General features: G+C 45.5%; 1 protein-coding gene across 1 annotated transcript in view; it reads right to left on the bottom strand.

Moving 5' to 3' along the window:
* Positions 1 to 24,128, bottom strand: part of CEP295 (centrosomal protein 295) — a 178,294-nt gene extending 154,166 nt beyond the window's left edge. Inside the window, exons 1-4 of the mRNA XM_030200190.1 lie at positions 23,996 to 24,128; positions 14,877 to 15,077; positions 13,507 to 13,631; positions 12,013 to 12,106 (exon numbers count right to left, since the gene is read on the bottom strand). Of these exons, the coding sequence (XP_030056050.1) occupies positions 12,013 to 12,106; positions 13,507 to 13,631; positions 14,877 to 15,077; positions 23,996 to 24,118 (543 nt within the window). The 5' untranslated portion in view covers positions 24,119 to 24,128. The remainder of the gene's footprint in view (positions 1 to 12,012; positions 12,107 to 13,506; positions 13,632 to 14,876; positions 15,078 to 23,995) is intronic.
* Positions 24,129 to 24,387: the final 259 nt, after the last annotated feature.

The raw sequence follows: 24,387 nt of genomic DNA, 5'->3' as shown, positions 1-24,387 counted from the left end.
TATAGATGGGGGTTTCCCTTTTCGCTCTTATACACACTGCAAGCAGCTAAGCATAGAGCCCAGTCGCTGAAAGAAGTATGGGGGACCCTTCATGAAGCGGGCCTGGTCTCATCGAGCGTGCCGCAGGGGACAATGGCGCCAGCCACAAAGGCAAAGCTGCAAGGATGGAAGCGGGTCCCCGATTCTGTTAACCGGCGCAACTCGAAAAGACGTGGAGGAGCAGAGGAGACCTGATCTACCTCAAGGAAGGTTTGAAGGACTGTTAATTCATGGGACAAGCTTGAGTTGAGACTTTGTGAGTTTTTTTGGACAGTAACAAGGGAACTGGAGTTTTACCGGGGAGACTTAATTGTTTTGTTGTGATGGGTAAGGTCTTGCCTGAAGCCTGGGCTTTGGGGTATGAGTAGTGGGGCTGTAAGAAGGTTCTGGGGAATGTCTGGAGGGGAGGGAACAGAGGGGGGAGGGAGGGAGGGAATATATGTAAGAGTGACTTGGGGCCGAATGTGGTGAGCTGTGAGGTGTTATGTTATGGACTGGGGAGTTATAGGATGGAAGGGGGTGGGGTTGGGGGAGCGGGGGCGGGAAGAGGGCTGGGCTGTCAGGAATTGATGGGTTGCTTTCTCCATTCCCATTCAGGGGAAATGTGTCCTCTGGTTGGTGTTTCAGTGGGGGAAAAGGGAGATAAGGGGTGGGAGGGAGGGGTATTGGGGTGGGGATGGGAGGGAAGGTTAGGTCCAGCCTATCGCTTGGAAAACGTGGCCTGCCTCTATGATGAGGGCTGGATTCACTGGCAGGGAATGCGGTGGACCTTGATATTAAATACACATGAGTACTGATCTAAAGATTATGTCCTACAATGTCAGGGGCCTGAATATGCCTCAGAAAAGGCAAAATTTTTTAAGGAGCTGATGCACCTAAAGCCGCAAATAGTTTTATTACAGGAAACGCACCTTCGCCGTAAGCACGAAAAACTCCTCTCCCACCCCAATTATCCACTCATTCTTTTTGCTTCCTCTGCTGAAGGGTCAAAGAGAGGGGTGGCGGTGATGCTACATGCATCGGTGGCGGCGCAGATAATGCAGATTAAACGAGATCCCGGGGGAAGGTTTTTGTTTGTGCACATAGTGCTTGACCAAGTAGACCTAACCCTGGCCTCTGTGTACGCCCCGAACGAACAACAAGGGGCCTTCTTCACTAAGGTGAAAAATATACTTGCCACTTTTGTACAGGGCCCCCTAATTCTGGGTGGAGACTTTAATGCTGTAATGGACCCAGCACTGGATAGGTCAGGAGTCAGCCGCTCTGGGGACAATAGGGATTCAATAGCATTAGGAGCACTGGCATACTCTTTGGGTGTGTTGGATGTGTGGAGGGTGAGTCACGGGGGGGAGCGGGACTATACATGTTATTCATCTGTTCATGACTCCTACTCCCGTATTGACTGTATTTTTCTGGACATTGGGCTGGTAGAAAGGGGCCCTACAGCAGGGATAGGTAATATGACCTTGTCCGATCATGCCCCAGTTTGGGTGACTTTGTCATCTATCAGGGCAGAGGTTAAGGAAAAAAGGTGGATGCTTAACACGACTATGCTCCAAGAGCTAGAGGTGGTGGAGGGTTGCAGGAGAGTTTTGAAGGACTATTTAGAGCTTAACATGGAATCGGGGCTTCCCCTTAGTACGGTATGGGACGCAATGAAAGCAGTCACGAGAGGTTATTTTCTACAATTAGCAAGTAAGAGAGCGAAAATCCGCAGAGCTCAAGTGGCGAATTGTCTGGGGAATATACAGCGCCTAGAAGCACAGCATAAGGTTGGGAGATCACCAGCAGTATTAGAAGAACTGAGGGGCGAGAGACTTGTTGGACTCCATTTACTCAGAGCAGCTAAGTCTGTTACAATCTAGAATTAAAAGTAGCACTTATGAGTTTACCAATAAAGCAGGGCGCAGACTTGCCATGAAATTACGTAGACAAAAAATAGATCGTACAGTAACCAGGGTGAGGGATAGTACGGGTAATATACTCACTACATCTGAGACCATACGTAAGAGGTTTGGGGAATATTACCAAGCCTTGTACGCACAAGGGGGAGACCCTTCCCCGGAGGCTATTGCTGAGTACTTGGCAGAGAGTGACCTCGCATCTCTGACTCTTCAACAAAGGGCAGAGCTGGAAAAGCCAGTCACGCCATTGGAGATACAAAAAGCTATCCAGCATCTGCCGTCCAGTAAATCTCCGGGGTTGGATGGCTTCCCTAATGAATTTTATAAGAAATTTGCTTTGGAATTGGCGCCCCTGTTGGCAGACCTGTTTAACCAGATCGGAGGGGGTGAGGTATTGCCACCTACCATGCTGGAAGCTTGGATTGCCATCCTACCCAAGCCGGATAAGGATCATACGGAATGTGGCTCTTATCGCCCAATATCAGTTCTGAATGCTGATGTAAAAATATTGGCTAAAGTATTGTCTAATCGATTGGCTCCGTTGCTTCCGGCGATCCATCCTGATCAAGTAGGCTGTGTGCCATATAGGAAGGCTATGGATAATACCCGAAGGGTAGTTGACCTAATGCATCTGGCTGGGAGGGTGAAGAGACCAATGTGTTTCCTTAGTTTAGACGCTGAAAAGGCCTTTGATAGGGTCCAGTGGCCATATATGTATAAAGTGTTGGAGGCATTTGGGATAGGCCCCCAGTTTCGAAACTGGATCCAATCTTTTTATGACTCACCCAAAGCATGTGTGAGAGTTAACGGGGCAAATTCAGCTATGTTTACCTTGTATAGAGGAACCCATCAGGGTTGCCCATTATCCCCCTTGCTATTCGCCATGGCGATGGCGCCTTTCGCTTCCACAATACGGGCGGATCCAAATATTACTGGAGTTACAGTGGCGGGAAGAGAGCACAAAATGGCACTTTTTGCAGATGATGTGCTCCTGTTCGTTACTCGACCCCAGGTTACATTCCCTAGTTTGTAGGAGGCGATTGACAAGTATTCGGCAGTGTCCGGCTTTAAAGTGAATATGACAAAGTCAGAGGCCCTGAATATCTCTCTCCCTGATGAGCTGATGCAGTCACTAAAATCCTCATTCGCTTTCAGATGGGCACCTAAGCAGATTAGGTACCTGGGTGTAAACTTGACAGCAAAGTTAGGTGCCCTCTTTACAGCAAATTACAAGGGATTAGCACAGGTTATCACGGCAGACCTTGAAGGGTGGGGTGACCTGGGACTATCATGGTTCGGCAGAATAGCTGTTGTCAAAATGAACGTCTTGCCCCGGCTGCTCTACTTATTCCAGGCCCTCCCAATTAAGATGCCTAAAAAATACCTCTCAGCCTTACAGGATCGTATCGTTCGATTTATTTGGGCGGGGAAAAGACCGCGCTTGTCGCGGTCATACTTGTATCAGGCCAGGAGAAGGGGAGGTCTGGGGGTTCCTAACTTGAGTTGGTATTACAGAGCAGCTCAAGCACGCGCAGCCATTGAATGGTTTCAGGACTACCCCGATAGACAATGGGTACATTTGGAGCAACATTCTATAGGTCAGAGACCTTTGGGAGCAGTGATGTGGCTCCCCAATCAGTTTCGGGCGCTTGGGGAAGAGTTATGTCCCTCTATCCAGGTTACCTTGCACTACTGGGATAGCCTGTTTCCCAAAGGGAAGTGTGCGTTGTCACGCTTATCTCCTATAGCTTTTAACCCACTATTCTATCCTGGGACAGAGAAGGGGGTATTTACGAGGTGGCACCAAGAAGGCTTAAAAATGTGGGGTCAATTGTTTGAAGGTGATCTGTTATTACCGTTCAGTGCTGTGGTGGGGACTTTTCCAAATCTGAAGGGTGATGATTTTGCTTATCGCCAACTGTCACATTTCCTCAAAACGCGAGCTGTTAGAGAGGTGGTAAACAGGGACAAAACCACCTTGGAGGAAATTTGTGAGGGGTCCGCCATGACCAGTGGCCTAATATCGCGTTTATATAGCACCATTAATTTGAAGGAGTCTAATTACACTCTTCATAGGAGGAGTTGGCAGAAGGAGTTGGGTATATCTTTGGAGGAGGCGGACTGGGAGAGGTTGGAGAGAGCTACGGCGAGGGTGTCTTCACATGTTCCCTTTAGGGAGAATGCGGTGAAGGTGATGTTCCGGTGGTATTTGACGCCGGAGCGCCTTCAGCGCATCTACCCCGCATCAACGAGTTTGTGTTGGAGGGGCTGCGGGGTTAAGGGCACGATGGGACACATTTGGTGGACCTGTAGGAAAGTACAGGCCTATTGGAAATCAGTACACAGTAGGCTGCAGTACTGGTTGGGATGCGAGGTTCCGTGGAGTCCAACTATTTTTCTTTTCTCTGCGAAGGTGGCGGGCCTCCCGCAGGCTCGCCAGACTTTGCTGAGGCATGCTATAAGTGCGGCTAGAGTGATTGTGGCAACTTTTTGGAAGAAGCCCTTGACTCCTCCAATAGCGAGATGGCTTAGTAAACTGAGGTATGTTTGCGAAATGGAAAGGCTCCTGGCGGAAAGGCTTAATCAACAGCAAAGGTGGCACTCAATATGGGGCCCTTTCATCAGCATGGCCATGAGTCAGTGAGGCATGAGGGAGACCAAACATTGTTAGAGGAGGCGGGGAACTAACCGGGAGGGGGTGGGAGTGGCATTGGGAAGGGGGGGGGGGTCTGGTTAAAGTACATAAAAACGTTATATAAATTTTGGAGTGTGTTTTTTGCTTTCAAAGGAAAGGTTGAACAACAATAACAGGATTGTTGCTGTTAGGTTTTTAATAATTGCGTTGAATGTCGATTGATCTAATGTGGCTTGGTGTTATTTTCTTCTTCCTCTTGTTGTATGTTTACCTTGTTAATAAAGACTTCATGCAAATAAAAAAAAAAAAAGAAACCTATGGAACTTTGGAAGGCTAAGTGCTTTGAAAATATGCCTTTTTGCCAACATAGAAAGGAAACAGAAAATGACAGCAGAGAGTGGAAGTGATGTCACCAAACTGAATGGTGGCTTGAGAGCTGAACTCCCCTTAACCCACAAAGAAAGCATGATCTGACAAGTCCTGCTATTCTTTAAGCTTGGCATCCAGCAAGCTATCTAATGTCTTTAGAGGTGCTGTGTTCCCCAATGGCATCAAAAAGAAATTATCTAACCTGAGAGCTTATGTCTATGTGAGCTGTAACCCAGTTGTGTGCCCTGAAGCTAAAATGGTGGCATCTGAGCACCAGGAAGCTGAGTGGAGCAGGCTCACGAATCAAATAACAGGTCCCCAGTGTAAAGAACTGATGCAGTAGTCTGAGGAACTAAAAGCTGAAACCAAGTGGTTAGAAGAGCAAGAAAAGCATACAGAGGGCTCGCAACAGAGGTATACTGAACTACTAAACCAAAATGAAGAGACTATTGAAAATTGAAAACCTGGAAAATAGCTTCAGAAGAAACAAATACTGGCAGCATCAGAAGAGATTACTTTTTCTCAACTACAACCATAGGCGCCGACTCCATGGGTGCTGTGGGTGCTCAAACACTCACAATAATTAGGCAGTGGCACATGGGCATAAAGCCCCTCCCGCCAGTCCCGCTCCCTGCACCGTCCCGACTCCGAGTTGACTCCCTGCCCTGCACCGCTGTGCTGTCCATCTGCTCCTACCTCCTCAATGTTCCGGACCGCCGTCAGACCCCACCTGCCTACCACAGCTCCGTCGACGGGTTTACGACCCTCTTCTGATTCTACTGCCACCCGGCACCCAGGCCCAGCCTTAAAGAAAAAAAAACGGTGAAGCGCCTCGCGTCTGCTCTCTCTGCTCTGTGCTGCTGAAAGCAAGCAAGCAAGCAAATCGCCTCATCGGCCCTTCAATCACTGTGTCCCGCCCTCTGATGTAACTTTCTATTTCTGTGAGGGCGGGACACAGTGATTGAAGGACCGACAAGGCGATTTGCTTGCTTGCTTGAAAGCAGCGCACAGCAGACGCAAGGCGCTTCACCTTTTTCTTTAAGGCTGGGTGCTGGGCGGGTGGCAGGAGAAGCGGGTCGTCTGTCCGTCAATGGAGCTTGTAGGTAGGTGGGGCCTGGGTTGGGGTGGGGGGGGGGCTCAGATGGGAGAAGGGGTCTGGGTGGGGTGCACTGGGGAGAGGAGGGGCTCCCCTTTGTCCACATGTTTGTTTACTCCTTCAAAGAATTGAAGTAAATTGGTCAGGCAAGATTTCCCCACACTAAAGCTGTGCTGACTTGGTCTCAGTAATCCATGTCCTTGGATGTGCTCTGTAATTTTGTTTTTAATAATAGCCTCTACCATTTTCCCCGGCACCGACGTCAGACTCACCGGTCTATAATTTTCCGGATCTCCCCTGGAACCTTTTTTAAAAATCAGCGTTACATTGGCCACCCTCCAATCCTCCGGTATCACGCCGGATTTTAAGACTAAATTGCATATCACTAACAGAAGCTCTGCAAGCTCATTTTTCAGTTCTATCAGTACTCTAGGATGTACACCATCCGGTCCAGGAGATTTGCTACTCTTCAGTTTGCTAAACTGCCCCATTATGTCCTCCAGGTTTACTATGAATTCAGTAAGTTTCTCCGACTCGTCCGCTTGAAATACCATTTCCGACACCGGTATCCTACCCAAATCTTCGGTGAAGACTGAAGCAAAGAATTCATTCAATCTCGCCGCTACGTCTTTGTCATCCTTGATCGCCCCTTTTACCCCTCGGTCGTCCAGCGGCCCAACCAATTCTGTTGCTGGCTTCCTGCTTTGAATATACCGAAAAAACATTTTTACTATGTTTTTTTGCCTCTAATGTTATCTTTTTTTCATAATCCCTCTTGGACTTCTTTATCTGTGCCTTGCACTTGCTTTGACACTCCTTATGTAGCTTCTTGTTATTTTCAGACGGTTCCTTCTTCCATTTTCTGAAGGCATTTCTTTTAGCCCTAATAGGTTCCTTCACTTCACTTTTCAACCACGCCGGCTGTCTTTCGGACTTCCGTCTCTTTTGTAATTCGCGGAATATGTTTGGCCTGGGCCTCTAGGATGGTACTTTTGAACAGCATCCACGCCTGTTGTACAGTTTTTACCCTCTCAGTTGCCCCTCTAAGTTTTTTTTTTTACCGTTCTTCTCATTCTATCATAGTCTCCTTTTTTAAAGTTAAACGCCAACGTATTTGACTTCCTATGGATAGTTACTTGCATACCCTTATTTCTGACAGGCGAGACAGTGATCAAGTTTGAAGCGATGTTCTGCTAAGTGATGTGCAGCTACTTTACTATTCACTTTGTATCCCTTAGTTTATTTTTTCATGATCATTATCTGTGGTTATTTAACAGTAACATACATATACACACACATACTTTTTGGAGTTTGTGTGGTCATTTAGTTTTATCCATATATACATTCTCTAGTATAGTGAAGATATTTACCTGTAGCGGGTATTCTCACAGGACAGAAGGCTTCTTATTCTCACAAGTGGGTAGACGCAGTCTCGCATCGCCTGGCCCGGCAAATTTGCCATAGAAAAAAACTAGAGCTTTTAGGAGTGCGAGCCGCGCGCATCTACGAGTGCCTTCCCACCCGCCGCGTGAACGCGCCTGCCTTAGTTTAATACAAAAGCAAAAAAAAAACAAAAAACAAATAAAAACATGCAAGTAGACAACTCCAAGGGGAGGTAGGCGAGACTGTAAGAATAAGAAGTCTGCTGTCCTCGGAGAATACCTAATACAGGTAAGTATCTTCGCTTTCTCCGAGGACAAGCAGGCTTGCTTATTCTCAGTAGAGAGGAATCCCTAGCACCCAGGCTCACCCAAAACAAACAACATTGGTCAACGTGGCCTCGCAACGGTGAGAATTTAGTGCAGATTAACCTGAAACTATATACAAACTAGATGAGAGTGCAGCCTGGAACAGAATAAAACAGCCCTAGGAGGTGGAGTTGGATTCTAGACCCCAAACAGATTCTGCAACACTGACTGCCCAAGCCGGCTGTGGCATCGGGTATCCTGCACAAGGCAGTAGTGAGATGTGAATGTGCGGACTGAAGACCAACAGGTTCTAGGCAGAGCGAGAAGGCAGCAGAAACCTATGCCTTTTAGCAGACACACTCAAAAACCTCCTAGAAGAGGAGGCTGCAGCTGGAGGTTGCCAAGACAGGGTTTGAATGATATTAGGATGTTTCTTTGTGAGGTCTGCGACTTTTTTTGCCTGATCTCCAAACAGACTTGGCACCTCAGCAAGGAATGTTTGCCAATCTCTCCTGAGCCACTGGTTCTAGGTCAGACACATGCAGCCATAGTAAGTGATGGCAGATGGAGTGGAGGAGTGGCCTAGTGGTTAGGGTGGTGGACTTTGGTCCTGGGGAACTGAGTTCGATTCCCGGCACAGGTAGCTCCTTGTGACTCTGGGCAAGTCACTTAACCCTCCATTGCCCCATGTAAGCCGCATTGAGCCTGCCATGAGTGGGAAAGCGCGGGGTACAAATGTAACAAAAATAAATAAAGACCTGAATGGTCCATCCAGTCTGTCCAATAGTCACATTCATTATCAGGTCAAGATTTAAATAAACAATGAATGTGATATTAATTTACTTGATCATGGTCTTTCTTTAGGCTGCACAGAGTAACCAGCAGAAGAAAAGGAGGTGTTGATGCCCCTCTACAAGTCATTAGTGAGGCCCCACTTGGAGTATTATATTCAGTTTTGGAGGCCGTATCTTGCTAAAGATGTAAAAAGACTGGAAGTGGTGCAAAGAAAAGCTATGAAAATGGTATGGGATTTGTATTGCAAACCGTATGAGAGACTTGCTGACCTGAACATGTATACCTTGGAGGAAAGGAGAAACAGGGGTGACATGATACACATGTTCAAATATTTGAAAGGTATGAATCCGCAAATGAACCTTTTCCGGAGATGGGAAGGTGGTAGAACCAGAGGACATGAATGGAGGTTGAAGAGGGGCAGACTCAGGAGTAATATCAGGAAGTATTTTTTTCACGGAGAGGGTGTTTGATACATGGAATGCCCTCCAGCGGGAGGTGGTAGAGATGAAAATGGTAATGGAATTCAAACATGCATGGAATAAACACAAATTAATCCTGTTTAGAAGGAATGGATCTATGGAATCTTAGCGAAGATTGGGTGGTGACGCCGGTATTTGGAGAGTAAAACCGGTGCAGGGCGGACATCTACGGTCTGTGCCCTGATCGTGACTGAATAGATATGGATGGGTTGGAGTGTAAATTTTAAGGGGCTTCGACGTTAGCTTCAGAACTGTTAGTACAGGAACAGTGCTGGGCAGACTTTTACGGTCTGTGCCCTGAGAAAGGCAGGGACAAATCAAACTTGGGTATACATATAAAGTATTACATACCATGTAAAATGAGTTTATCTTGGGCAGACTGGATGGACCGTTCAGGTCTTTATCTGCCATCATTTACTATGTTACTATGGATTCAATCACCAGAGAATGGTGTGGAAGTTGAGCCCTCTCAAATCTGGAAACCTTCTGGATAAGATACTGCTTATCCACCTTCTAAGGTGCAACCTTCACTAAGAGAGAAGAATCCCAGTTCATTGCCAGTGCATCTTTAAGCATAGGATGCAATGTTATTGTAACCCCCTCCTTAGGGGGGGGGGGGGCGACTTGTAGTCCAGGACAGTTCCTATCTGCCCTGGGCTCTTCCTCCATCTCTAACTTAAATGAGATGGCAGAAGCCATCTCCATCACAAAACCAGTGAAAGAAAGACCCTCAGGAGGAGATTTATGTCTAGAGGTAGGGAGGAATCAGAAGTTATCCCATAAGACGACTCCTCCAAGAATTAACGAGGATCCTCTTCTGAGTCCCATAAACAGTCCCATTCAGAATCCTCACCATACTCGAACTGAGCTGAGCGAGTCTGTGCCTGGCTCCGCTCAATGGAACCATGTCCATTGCCCTGAGGTACAGCCCTACCCACAGAATTCAGGGAAGCTTCCTCCCCCGACACTGAGAGCAGTACTATGTGTCAATGTTGACAAAGACATCCTCCGAGGTGACACAAACGAAGATCTCTGCACAGGCATGGATGGAGCCTCAGAAATATGCTGGGGCTGATCTTTAGCTGGCGCAAGCACCCTCGATGTCTCAGCGGTTTGAAGATGCTGCATCTCAGTCAGCTCCTTCCTGAGCATGCCTTGGAACTGCTCATCAAAACGTAGCAATTGTCAAAGGCAGGGGAGCTGACAGAGAAGCAGCCTAAGCGAAAGTGCCAAACTAGTAGCAGGGACCTGACTGACTGGAGACTTGCACACCAGCACCTCTTCCAAAGAGGGGAAGCACGACTTCTGGTGCTGGCGTTTCTTGGCTATCAGAGATGCCGATGCTCCTGTGCTCCCGGCACCATATGTCAATGAGGACCAATTATTATGATTCTTTAGGTTTCCCAGATAGTAACATAGTAAATGACGGCAGATAAAGACCTGTACAGTCCATCCAGTCTGCCCAACAAGATAAAACTCATTTACATGGTATGTGATACTTTATATGTATACCAAAGTTTGATTTGTCCTTGCCTTTCTCAGGGCACACACCGTGGAAGTCTACCCAGCACTGCTCTTGTACTAAGTTCTGGAGCTAACATCGAAGCCCCTTAAAATTTACACTCCAGCCCATCCATATCTATTAAGTCACAATCAGGACATAGACCGTAGAAGTCTGCCCAGCTCCCATTTTGTTTGCCAATTACCGGCATCGCCACCCAATCTCGGCTAAGATTCCACAGAACCATTCCTTCTAAACAGGATTCCTTTGTGTTTATCCCACACGTTTGAATTCCATTACCATTTTTATCTCCACCACCTCCCGTGGGAGGGCATTCCACATATCCACCACCCTCTCTGTGAAAAAATACTTCCTGACATTAATCCTGAGTCTGCCCCCCTTCAACCTCAATTCATGTCCTCTAGTTCTACCGCCTTCCCGTCTCTGAAAAAGGTTCATTTGCGGATTAATACCTTTCAAATATTTGAACGTCTCTATCATGTCATCCCTGTTTCTCCTTTCCTCCAAGGTATACATGTTCAGGTCAGCAAGTCTCTCCTCGTACGGTTTGCCACGCAAATCCCATACCATCTTTGTAGCTTTTCTTTGTACCTCTTCCAGCTTCAGCATCGCAGCCCTTTGGTGCTCACAAGGACGGTGTCCAATCCAATGCTAACTGGTTTGGGGCCTACTCTCCGCGCCTGATGACGAGAGAGGTGGAGACCTTCAATGCACTCCCCAGTGGATGTTGGAAGTCTCAGCAGCCATCATGGCCAGTCCTTGGACCTCTTGAACCCTCTGTATCCTCAACTGCACTTTCAAACAAAGAGAACAAGAGTTAGGTTCACGGTTACGCCCAAGGCACAGGTCCATCATGAAAATCACCCAATTACATTGGGCGCACCTTTTGAAGCCACTGGGGTCTTCTGGGACATCGAGAAAAAAATCACAGCCAAATGAATCTCAATTGTGAACAGTAAGAAGAGCAGTGCTCCGGTCTAAATGGGTCTACCAACTTGCAAAATAGAAAGGAAACCCAACAGCAAAAAAAAAAAAAAAAACCTAGCTGGAGTCTAAACATGAAGACTTTCCACAGATATCCTTTGAGATATTAATATATCTTTCTAGTGGTCAAATTGTTAACAAATCCATGAAATTGGTGATAAAGCTTCCTTTGGCATACTAAAGATATTTGTCAAATATCTTAAACCTTTCCACTGGAGAAAAGTTAGCAGATTTGAGAAAATTAACCTGGATGTTAACTTCCTAGCACTGTTCTCCAATTTCTCCACCTTATTTGAAACCAGGAACCTCTCTATAGAAATCTGCACCTGGTATGAGGGTTTGGAGTAGAACACCCTCATATTCCCTTTGTGCTTCAATCACCTACTAAGGTAATGGTCAAGATTTTAAAAACCAGACAGAACACTCAACATGGCAAAGCTGATGATGTCATCCTGGTTTCCCTTTCAGGTTTTCAAATATAAATCTGCATGTACTACTTACCAGAAGAGGATCTGGAGGAGGAGGGGGCAGACTCGCAATTTTTGCAGCTCGTTCTTTTTCTGCTTGCAGAGCTTGCTGGCGTGCTTTTATATGCCTGGGGGCAAGACCAAAATAAGTATTTAGACATAAGAACAATAACATATGAAAGCAAACTTAACCTTTTGAAACTTTCTCAATTTCCATTTTTTTAATACTTTACTTTTTTATTTTTCTGAAAGGGAGGAAAAAAGCCTCAGCAGTCACAGGTTAACACTATGGAAACTGGGCACTGTTTAACCCAGTCAACTCTCATGAGACCCACAACTTCCTTCTGACTCAGACCAATCATCGCAAAAAACCTCCCCCCAAAAAACCACTTAAATGTGCGCTGTCTTCATTCTAAACCTAACGGGGACCCATTTCACCATCATAGGCTTCTTCAGAGGAAACTGCTAATTTAATAAATTCTCATCTTGCTGTTGAAACTTCATGCTTACCAGAGCACATTTAAGCTAAGTACTTTTTATGCTATATGACTGGATATTAGATATACAAGTTTATTGCATATTTGCTGCGAGAATTGTGAAGAAACAAAAAATAGTATTGGGAGGTTTTTACCGATGATTGGTCTGAGTCAGAAGGAAGCTGTGGGTCTCATGTTGAAAGTTGACTGGGTTAAACAAACAGCGCCCAGTTTCCACAGCGTTAACCTGTGACTGCTGAGGCATTAAAACCAAATACCAGACATTCCATTCAGATTATATCTGCTTTAAAACAGTAGGATAAATTCAGACTTGACATTTTCCAAACCTTACTTCAGAACCACAAAAATAATGACCACAAATTTTCTTTACATCTAGAAACCAGCAACTGAGAGATCGTGCCACCTCCCCATCAAAATTGGTAAGTGGCTAGAGCTGTCACCTCAACACTGAATTTCCAAGTTCAGCAGCAGCTTCTTTAGGGCTCAATTTACTAAGCCTGGTCTCCCAATCATTGTCTAAAGGGTAAAAAGAACAACTTACTAAGTCCGGTTCTCAGTGCTCTGTTGTGTCACTTATCACCCAGTTTCTCTCTCCGTCTCTCTCTAAATCCCCCTCAATCCATCTGCTCCTCCTCCTCTTCTTTCTCGACTCACTCCCTTGTCCTCACCTACCTCCCAGAAGACTCATCCCCTCCCCTCCACTAGCTTGAGTCAGGTATCCCACCTTTTTCACCTTGGTGGTTGCTGCTTAGCAAAATCAACATGGGTGTTCTTGCACCTATACTGCTCATGCTCACCGAGAGCTGCAATGGAGTCTGACCACAAACGAACAGCTATTCCAGAGTCTGCATGGCAGCAGATTCAGTTGTGGTTACAGTGATTACAGGAATCTGAAGCAGGAACATCCTGGGCATGAATATATCTAGCCATCATGACACCCTGGTGCCCAGGATGCCAAACCCTATGAGTAAAGAAACTGGTAGAGAACGTCTAAAGCACTTCCCTGGCATTTCATTAATATGGCAGCATACCTGGTTTGCTCTGTAAGTTCTCTCTCCTTTTGATGTTTCAATTCTTTCAGGGCTAATCTATGTCTCTTCTCTGCTTTTTGCTTCCTCGTAGCCACTTGACTTGCTATAGCTTTCAAATCTGGCTCCTTTGCAAGACAAAAGGAATATGTATAACTCTACAGAAAGGCAACACAACATAAGCTATTACCAGTTCCTGAAGTCTACTATTTTTAGCACATTGTTTTGATTTGCTTGTACACAGTTTTTGGATAATCAAGAATGAAAGTATAGTCACACTTCTCCTGGGTTTATTACAACAGCAAGTGCCAATTTTAGGCACATCTTACACCCTATTGAACATAACAAACATAACTTTGTTAAACACTTTATTAACCCATTAGTGACCAATGTTCCCATAATAAGCCATAAGGGAACAAAATGATTTGTTCCCATATGGGAACACTGGGCACTAATGGGTTAAACAAGATTTGAGATAGTCCCACTAATCATATTATTGATACCCACTGGACTCAATCACCTGGCTTCCAGGACTGTATTTTTGTTTGACCCGAGGAGTTTCCCTCCTGCTCCTTTGGACTCTCAGCCAAAATCAGAGACTGCTCTTCTAGCAGTGGTTTCTCAATCCTCCCTCTCTCCACCCAGTTTGATTTTCAGGCTACCCACAACAAAATACGCATTTGAAAGGTTTGCATACACTGGAGTACAAGTAAATCTCTCTAAATCATATTCATTGTGGACAGTTTAAAAATTCAACTAGCTGGGTATATCCTGAATCCTGAGTTCAAAACTACTCCTCTCTGGGGTTACAGAGCCACAAAACCTGATTCGCAACTACCCAGGGTGTTTTTCTCCTACATTTGATTTTCCGCTAAAATCATTGATAGCAACAATCCTCAGCCATGGACCAAAGACTATAGCTCCCTCTGAAATTCCTGCTTTTGAGGACCCCATTAGATGAGTGATGGCATTCCTCCAAGAACCTTAAATGTCACCTCTGCAGCATCCCCAGTCCAACTGGGAGCATTAGTTGAGCCTGCACATGACAATGCATTACACCTGCATTAAGCCAGCTCAAGACAGACATTTTTTTTCTGAAGAATTAGATGTTCACTTAGAATGCACTGATAGGGATTCACGTTCATTCTCAATACTATATGTTTTTCACCCACATACTATACTCCTCCTTAATAGGGCTGGAAACATTTTGGGTACCAGGCTATTTGGTGTCTGCATCCAGGCAATGATTTTCTAGTAGCAGGAAAACTGAAGGCAACACAATTTCAGAATACTCTAACATAGATGGGTCCTAGTTTGGCAATAGATTTAACATTTATGGACCTAAAGTATAAAAAAGATTTTAAAAATCTCACATTTTCCTTGGCCTGTTGGTGTCCCTCACCCACGGCTTTCAAGGCTGTTTGGTAAAGTCTTTCCAAAGCCCTGAGCTTCTCAGCTTGAGCTTTCTGCCACTCGGCCTTCAGCTCTTCTGCTAACTGCTGCAGCTGTTCTTCTCTCCGTTGCTTTACATCCTGCCGTATTTGCAATGCAATGAATCTCTCCTGCTCCCTAACCTGTAAAAAGGAGAAATTAGTTCTTACCTGGTAATTTTGTTTTCCTTTAGTCCCTCCGGAACGGCCCAGGATCTGACTGATGGGTTATGTACTCCTTCCAGCAGGTGGAGACTGAGAACTCTAACTCTAGTGTGCCAATAAGAGCCCTGGCCATCTAGACCTAGATCCAATATAAACTTAAAGCAGGAGAAAGAAAGAACGAAAGAACCACATTCTGTGCCACCGGGAACTTGAGCAGCCACCAATCTGAAATAAGAATGTGCATTCTGCAAAACTCTCCAACATTACTGCACATTCGCTCGTTCATCGGGCAATTCATGCCCCCCCCACCCCAATAATAAAGAAACTGTAAACGCACAAAGCAGCTCCGTCCCTAATCCAACCTTTGTATCCAACAATAACAAGCAAACCATCAACCACTCTTCAGTACTATCAACAATAAAATGGGTGGGACCTGGGCCGGTCCGGAGGGACTAAAGGAAAGCAAATTAGCAAGAAAGAACTAATTTCTCCTTCCTTAGCGTCCCGCCGGACCAGTCCAGGAAATAAAGCAGTACTCTTGAGGGAGGGACCCCAGCAATCCTGCTGTGAGAACCTTCCCACCAAAAATTACTTCCTGACACTGCACCTCTAATCTGTAATGCTTAGAGAATGAATGCAAGGAAGACCAAGTCACTGCCTTACAAATTTCCAAAGGCGGCACCAAGAAGCATTCTGCCCATGAAGCAGCTTGCCTTGTGGTAGAGCGGGCCTTGATTCCATCTGAAGTTGGCTTCCCAGACAGAAGGTAAATGGAAGCTATCATTCCCTTAAGCCACCTAGAAATGGTGGGCTTAGAAGCCACTAACCCCATATGGGAACCTCCAATGAGCAGAAACAGACGATCTGAACGTCGAAAGCCCTCTGTAGCCTTCAGATAGTGCTTAAGGACTCTCTTGACATCAAGAGTCCGCAATCATCATTGGTCTTCAGAACTGGAGGAAGAACCTAAGACAGGCAAAACTACCAATAGAGAGATGAAACTGCGGCATAACCATAGGATGAAAAGGAGGAATGGGATGCAACACCACTCGCTCTTTAGAAAAACCAAAGATGGCAACTTACAGGAAAAAGCCTGCAACTCCAACACTCTCCAAGCCGAGACAATGGCCACCAAAAATAGTCTTGAGCGTCAAATCCTTAAGAGAACAAAAACGCTAACAGCTCAAAAGGAGACCAAGTAAGGACCCAAAGAACCGTATTAGTACCAAGTCAGAAAGATGGCCCTAGAGGGAGACCTACACCCTTGAAGAAACACGAGACATCTGGATGACTTGCTAAATATTTGCCCTGCACTCGCCCCCCAAAGCAAGACAAAGCCGTACTTTAAGAGAATTAAGTTCCAAGCCTTTATCAAACCCATGTTGTAAAAAATCCAAGAGCTCTGCCACAGAAGCTTGCAAGGGACAAATGTTCCTATCAGCACACTAAGCCTCAAAAATCCACCAAGTTCTAATTCAGAGACATCGACCGACGCCACGATCAAAGCATCGCGAAAATTACCTTAGAAGAGTAATCGCTCTTCACCAACCAAGCCCATTCAAGAGCCAAGCCATTAGATAAAACCAAGAAGGGTCTGGATGAACAACCAGGCCCTGGACCAGAAGCCCGGGAGTCTCCGTAAACTTGAACAGAGGGTCGACAAGGAGGCGAATGAGATCCACGTACCATGGCCTGAAGGGCCAGTCCGGAGCTATCACGATCACTGAACCCCCATGCGCCTCGATCCATTGGATTAGACGTCTCAGAAGTGTCCATGGAGGAAACGAATAAAGAAGGCCTGTAGGCCAAGGCTGTAGAAAAGCAACCACTCCCTCCGCTCCGAGATCTCTTCTGCGACTCAAGAAGCGAGGCCCCTTTGCATTGAGACCTGTGACCAATACATCCCCAATCGGTAGTTCCCAACGATCCACTACTGCTTGGAATGCCCTCGGACTAAGAGTATTCTCCTGGATCCAGGATGTGACGACTGAGAAAGTCCGCCTGAACGTTCTCTGTCCCTGCTACATGAGATGCCAAGAGGGTGGCTAGATGAAACTCTGCCCAAGCCATGAGCCTCATTGTCTGCTGTAACTAGCGACTTCTCATCCCCCCTTGCCGATCGACATAAGCTACCGTTGTTGTGTTGTCTGATAGGGTGTGCACCGACTCGCCCTCCAACAGTGAGCGAAACACATTCAGAGCTAACTGAATCGCCCTGGTTTCCAAGAAGTTGATCGAGCAGGATGCTTCCTGTGTAGACCAAAGACCTTGTGCAAACTGCCCCAGACAGTGAGCTCCCTTGAGACTGGCATCCGTTATGACTACTGTCCACTGCGGCGGATCCAGCAGCATCCCCTTGGTTAAATTGGTTGTTTGTAGCCACCAATATAGGCTGCTGCGTATCCAAGGCCATAGAGGCAAACAACTGCAGAGAATCCGTCTGTGGAGACCACTGGGACAGAAAGGGTGACTGTAGAGACTTCATGTGTGCCCTGGCTCAAGGCACCACTTCTATCGTCACTGCCATAGATCCCAAAACCTGCACAGGAAACGGTTCTGTGCAGGAATGCCTGAATCTGACACTAACTTGAGAATACTGCCGAGGAAAAAAAAAACCAACCTTGGGCTGTATTGAAAGACACCCTCAATTACTCGAGGGTCTGAGATGGCACCAGGCAACTCTTGAGGGAGCTGACCACCCAACCGAGGGACTGAAGGAACTGGACCACCCAGTCCGTGACCTGCAAACTCTTCTGATACGACTTTGCTTGGATTAGCCAGTTGTCCAAATAGGGATGGACCAAAATACTGTCCTTTCTGAGAGCCGCTGCCACTATCACCATGACCTTGGTGAACGTGCAAGGAGCTGTAGCTAGTTCAAACGGAAGCGCCCGAAACTGAAAATGTTGGTCCAAAACCACAAAGCGAAGAAACCGCTGGTGCACAGGCCTCTGTCAAATCCAGTGCAGTCAAAAAAACTCTATACGAAAACTGGTGATCTTGAGAGTCCGATTGACCGCCTTGAGATCTAATCGGGCGGAAGGACCCTACTTTCTTCAGAACTACAAAGTAAATGGAATAAAGGCCTTGCCTCACTTCTGAGGAAGGAAACAGACAAACAAGCTTAGAGTTCGAGAAGTCTTGTTTGAGTGTCCCGGACCGCACCCACCTTGAGGCAAGATTGTCAGGGAGAAAGGTGTCTGAAAGATACCGTACAAACTCTAAGGCGTACTTGTCTCGAATAACCTCTAACACTCACTGATCGGTGGTAATCCGGGGCCACCTCCAATAGAACTGTGTTAAACAAGATCCCACAGGTATCAGAGGTTGGACCCGCACACCTTCATTGAGCCGGACGGGCTGGGGAGTGGAATGAAGCCCCGGGTTCCCTTTCACCTCTCCGAGACCCACGAAAGGACTGATTTCTCTGGAAAAACCTAGACTCTGAGCTCCTCTACCTGTCCAAAACAGAAGGAAACCTTGCTCCTGACTGCGGCCAAGAAATGAGCCACATCCCAATGCTCTAAGAGGTCTTCCAAAAGGCAAGGGACCTTAGTATCACCAAGACTGTGGACTAACTCGTCTCCAAACAAAAAGGAACCCCAGAAATGGAATTTACTCAGCTTAGATTTAGAAGCCACATCTATGGACCAGCCTCTTAACCAAAGAGAACGTCACACTGCGACTCCTAAGGCCATGGACTTAGAAGATGCCCTCAGCAAATCGTACAAAGCATCCGCTAAAAAGGCGGAACCCATCTCAATTTTAGCTACTTCTGCATCTATCAAAGACAAATCATCCAAAACCCTTTCAGCCCACTGGAAGCAAGTCCTAGCCCCAAGGAACCACAGATGGCTGCCTGAAACGCTAAGGAAGAGACATCAAAACTACTCTTTAAGAGAGCCTCCATCCGGTGATCCTGAACATCCCTAACATCTGTGTCTCCATCAACAAGGACCGTATTGCACTTAGTCATATCCGAGACTACTGCATCTCCCATGGGCTTTTTCAGAAGGGACTTGTCCGAATCCAGAACTAGATAAAGCCGCACCATATACCGAGCTGGACGAAAAGGAAAATCCGGCACATCCCATTGGGCCTGAATGATGTCCCTAATATCCTGGTGCACAGGGAAAGTTTTACCCGGATGTCTAATGCCCTTAACCAGCTGATCCATCTTACGGCCGTGGGCTGCTTGTCCTCAAAATGTAATGCAGTTGCCACCAAAAAAAATAATAAAAAAAAGAATTCCTGCTAGTCCTCCTTGTGAAAAATTCGAACAACCGAAGGATCTTCCCCTGGGAGTAAAGATTCTGCCCCCGGGTCTGCTGGACCGGGATCCTCCAACAACGGTCCCTCTCCTAACACATTTGCCTCCTCCAGAGAGCGCATTTCCAGATCTGGATCAGAGGCTTGAACCTTCTCCAGATCCCAGGACCCCCTAGCTCTCTTAGCAGGTGCCACCTGCCTACCTCAGCCCCCTCTTGAAGAAGCAGAAGCGGGACCTGATTTTTTTTAATTAAAAAACTTGGTACATTTCGAGGACAAACTGAGAAAGTAAACCTCCCTCCAGGAGTCTTGACTGCTCCGTCAGCACTACTGCCGACCGTTCTGCTGAATGGAGCAGTAAAGAAGTGGGACGCTCCTCTGAGCCATCAGAAGAGGGCAAAATGGCGGCATTTCCCGCCAAGATGGAAGAGAGTTTTCTCTGCACTGAGTGCTGAAGACTGAGAAGCCGTGACTGCTGTGAGAGGAGCCGAGTGAGCAGCCGCAGCTGAAACCTCCAGAGTTGTGCATTTACATGTCCTGCTCACTCCGAGCCCTCGGCGCTGACAGCGCATCTACAGAGTTTCTCCACCATAGGGCAGCTCAGCTAAGTGCTTTTTATTTTTAAAGAATCAAAAACTCGCTACCGACAATAGGAGCCACATTGGAAAAGCAAACCACCGCCCAAGTCTGGCAGAGACAGAGCTGCCCTGCTTGGTCACGCCTTTGGTGGGTGGTTTTTTTTTTTAAACACACAAAATGTGGCTGCCTCTCCCTGGGCTCAAACACTCTTCTGCCAGAGGTTGAGGCACTCTCCCTAAGAAACAGAAACAGCTAGCGCTACAGGAAGGAACTTGGAACCCCCAAGTGTAACACCCCTGAGGCTCAAAGGAGACCCCCGTGGGCCTCATCCTCTAAACATAAAAGATCCAAGCCTCCTATATTATTGTCACTTTTTTTTTTTAATACAGGGCTCACCTCCTTCCACCTGCTGGAGACTGAGAATACAGAATCTAGGTCTAGATGGCCAGCAAGCTCATTTTCAAAGCACTTAGCCTCCCAAAGTTCCATAGAAACCTATGGAACTTAGCCTCCCAAAATGCTTTGAAAATATGCCTCCAGGGCTCTTATTAGCTCACTAACTCTCCACCTGCTGGAAGGAGTGCATAACCCACCAGTCAGATCCTGGCCCAGTACGGAGGGACGCTAAGGAATAGTGGCAAATTTCTCCATGATTCATTTAGCCAAAATATAATTATTCAAGTAAATTCTACCTTAGTACCCCCCCCCCCCCCCAAAAAAAAAATAAACAACGTTGTAACACTTTCAAAACATATACAGAATACAATTTTAAATTACTTGGACTTTTTGTAAAATGATTATAGAGTTCTAAAAGCATTGTTGCTACCCAATTGAGTGATTACTTACACATTTACAACATTTTATCAGACACTCAATCATTTCAGAAAGGCTTCAGTACCGAATATTGGGAGCACTATTATCAGATATAAGCATGCAAGGTCATCAAGTGATATTACTGCAATTCAAGTTTGTCCACAGCCTTTGTTATCATCAATCATAAATTGCTGCTTTATCTACTAAGTGTGATAGGCATTTTAGGCTGCTTTTTAGCCAAGTTTGAAGGTTTATTTGCAAAGACGTTCATGCCAAGTGAAATGGGCAGGCGATTACTCTACTTGATAGCAGATGAAATGTGGGGTAGCTCAAGGTTCCCCACTCTCTCCAATTCTTTTCAACATTGTTATGGTCACTTGTATCCTTTTACAACTACACAGATATCACATCACTGTAATACTTCCCTTTAATTCCTCTCAAAGAAATAATGCTTTTTGTTCAGTAGTACTTTGATGCCATTGAAGACTGGGCATCAAATATTTGTTTAAAGCTAAATATGGACTTGTCTGCCTGGTAACTCTATGGGCCATGCTAGAACACCCCCAATATAGTGCAAAGACTTCACACTGAAGTGGTATATGACTCCAGAGCATTTGAAAAAAATTTCTTCCTCAGCATCATCCCTCTACTGGAGGGGAATGCAGTGAGCCAGGCTCTTACTTACATATGTGGTAGTTCTGTCAAGTTTTTGCAGCGATAAAGACTAGATTAGGTTGCTCTTTAATACTGTCTCCAGGAATGCCTTATCAACTGCCATCCAGTTAAAAAGTTCCAGCAAATATGGCGATGGAGTGGAAAAAATGCTGACCACATGGCATAAGAGACTTTGCCATTTGCTCCTTTTGAAGAAACTGTCAGCTATCAAATTTGTTCAGCAACATAAATTCCAAAACTGCTGGAAGCCTTTTACACTATTATTTGAACACTGTAGGAGAATGACTTGTTTACTGGTTGGACAGAGGGCAGCAACTCTGTTGCACTAGGAACTATTATACACACTTTGGTATTTTAGTTTGCTATTAGTTAAGTATTTTGAGCTGTTTCTATTTGCTTGTTGTAATTTAAAACCCTTAATAAAAAAAATCTATGTTAAAAAGAGGGGTGTAGGGGAATCGTTCTGTATATGCAACTTTTAACAACTGTTTATCACCTTTGGCAACTATGAAATCTCTCTCTATATATTCAAAACACAAAACTGAATACAACTGTACATGCTTACTACACACCCTGAAACTGAGACCAGGTCCTCATTTTATTAAACTGTACATATAATTTGCCTTCAAATTTAGCCATCCATCTTGTCCCATCCACATATCCCAACTGTACTTGCCCTCTTGGCTATGCATTAAACATGTCTCATTATACTGGATGAACAGCATACAAAGTTCTAATGTGTGCTTATGAAGGTGTTTCATTTGTGTTGTGAACATAAATACATAAGAACAGTCATACTGGGTCAGGCAAATGGTCCATTTAGCCTAATATCCTGTTCCCAACAGTGGCCAATCTAGGTCACAAGTAACTGGCAGAAACCCAAATAGTAGCAACATTCCATGCTACCAATCCCAGGGTTAGCAGTGGCTTCCCCGTTGTTCAAACCTGTTTTTAAACCCAGGTACGCTAACCGCTGTTACCACATCCTCCAGTAACAAGATCCAGAGCTTAACTATTCGTTGAATTACAAAATATTTCCTCCTATTTGTTTTAAAACTATTTCCATGTGATATTTGGCCAGAACTCCCACACAGATCCCTCCAGGATTCGATGGAGGGGACTGTGGAGAGAGTGTGATGCTTTCAGTACTCTTTTTCTGTAAAGCCTGTTTGTAACAGTATATGACATTTTGCCATCAATGTTTGAGCTGCTTATGATGGAGAACATGACAGCAGTCCTTACAGGGCGGGCTGCGAAGGAGTGATTTTTAAAGTTATGGGACCCTTATTTGGCTACATTGTCTATGAGAGAACTAAGGTATTTAAACAGTCCCTCTTCGGAGGAGCTGAAGACGGCATCCCAGAGCTCTAGTACCTGGTCAGAGAGAGCTCGGGTCTGGGAACGTGCTGCCTGTGTTTTATTTGTTTATTACTGTGAGCCAATGAAACAGAAAAGTCACAGAAGAAACAGCACTGAATAGCAGACTGGGAGAAGGGGAGAAAAGGGTAAGGTAGAGACCTGATCAACAAATATGACTTCAAAGTAGGCACCGACGGCCACACACCCACAGCTCAACTGGAAAACCCAGGAGCCCCCTAAACAGAGAATCCAGGAGCTGGTAACCCTTGATCAACCTTGCCCTCTCCCTTAATGTCCTCTATTCCTCTCTACCATCCCCTTCCCCCTTCCACTCTTTCCCCTCCTCCCCTGTACTCTCTCCACCCCCATTCCTTCTGTTCTCACTTCCCTTTTCCATCTATCTACTTCCCCCACACCCCCTTTTTCTTATCTTCCTCTGCCAGAAGTTCAGGTCACCACTAGCAAAATGCAAATTTTTAAACTGCAGTGGTCACAGCATTCCTCATACAGTTTTGCCAACAGGAATGGATTCTCATTAGCAAGCACTACAACTTTTTGTTATGGCCACAGATTTTCCTCTGCCGGTGGGGAATGGGAATCCCCTCCAGCAAGTTCAAGATTGTGAAGCTTTCTGTTTTTGTGCTACAGGGGTTGGGATCCCTGTGGCTCCAGCTTCTACAGATTACTCTTCTTCTTATGGTAGGGCCCAACTTCCTGCCATCCTGTCTAGTCCACACTCCTCCTGCCTCCATTGATAGGCACAGGTTTGTTTGTGGAAGCACAACAAACCTAGGCATATTAATGGACAGATGGACTAACCTTCCAAAACTGGTATCATCACTCAAGTGAAATGCACTAACAATTATAACAAAACAAATCCAAATGCTTAAAAATACTTTGCAGTAGGAAGCAGAACTAACACATAACACTAACCATGAAAGGCTATCAAAAAGAAAAGATTCTGGAAGCAAATAGAGAGCTTTACGACAGCCTTATGATATAACCCATAAATCCCCATCACAAAGGTTGCACTCTTTGCTAGCCACATCATGCGATCTACCATATGTTGCCTTGAAAAATGGTTTACAAAAATATCAACTACACATTACATTCATCAGTTGAAAGAAAATCATTAGTTATAGGAACCTTCAGACCTTATGTACTTCCTATAGATGTCTTTCACCATCCAAAGAAATGCTTACTTGTTGCAATCTCAGTTTCCGTCTTCTGTTAAGTTCTTCCTTTAAAAGCAGAGCTTCTTCGTTAGGGCTAAGCCTCAGTTTCCCAACTTTTGCCACTTTTCTTTTCATTTTCTCTTCATGCATGAAAAAATGCCAATCCTGCACTGAATAGAAAGGTATATAGATCTTAATATCCCACAATAGTTCTCCAATAAAAAAGACCCTGCATTTTCATGTCTTTTGTACCTACTATGAGAGGCCTGCTATAAAAAGTTTTGGAGCAGTCCAGTAGTTTCCTCCTATTATATTCTTCCAACTTTGAAGAGACATGTGTATTTGCCTTTTCAATACAGGCCCAGGAGGTATAGAATCATCTGCCTGACAAGATTAGATTAATTGCAGATATCAACTGC

This window comes from Microcaecilia unicolor, chromosome 4 (genome assembly GCF_901765095.1).
Source record: "Microcaecilia unicolor chromosome 4, aMicUni1.1, whole genome shotgun sequence".
Lineage (NCBI taxonomy): Eukaryota > Metazoa > Chordata > Amphibia > Gymnophiona > Siphonopidae > Microcaecilia > Microcaecilia unicolor.
This window is presented reverse-complemented; position numbering and strand designations above follow the sequence as displayed.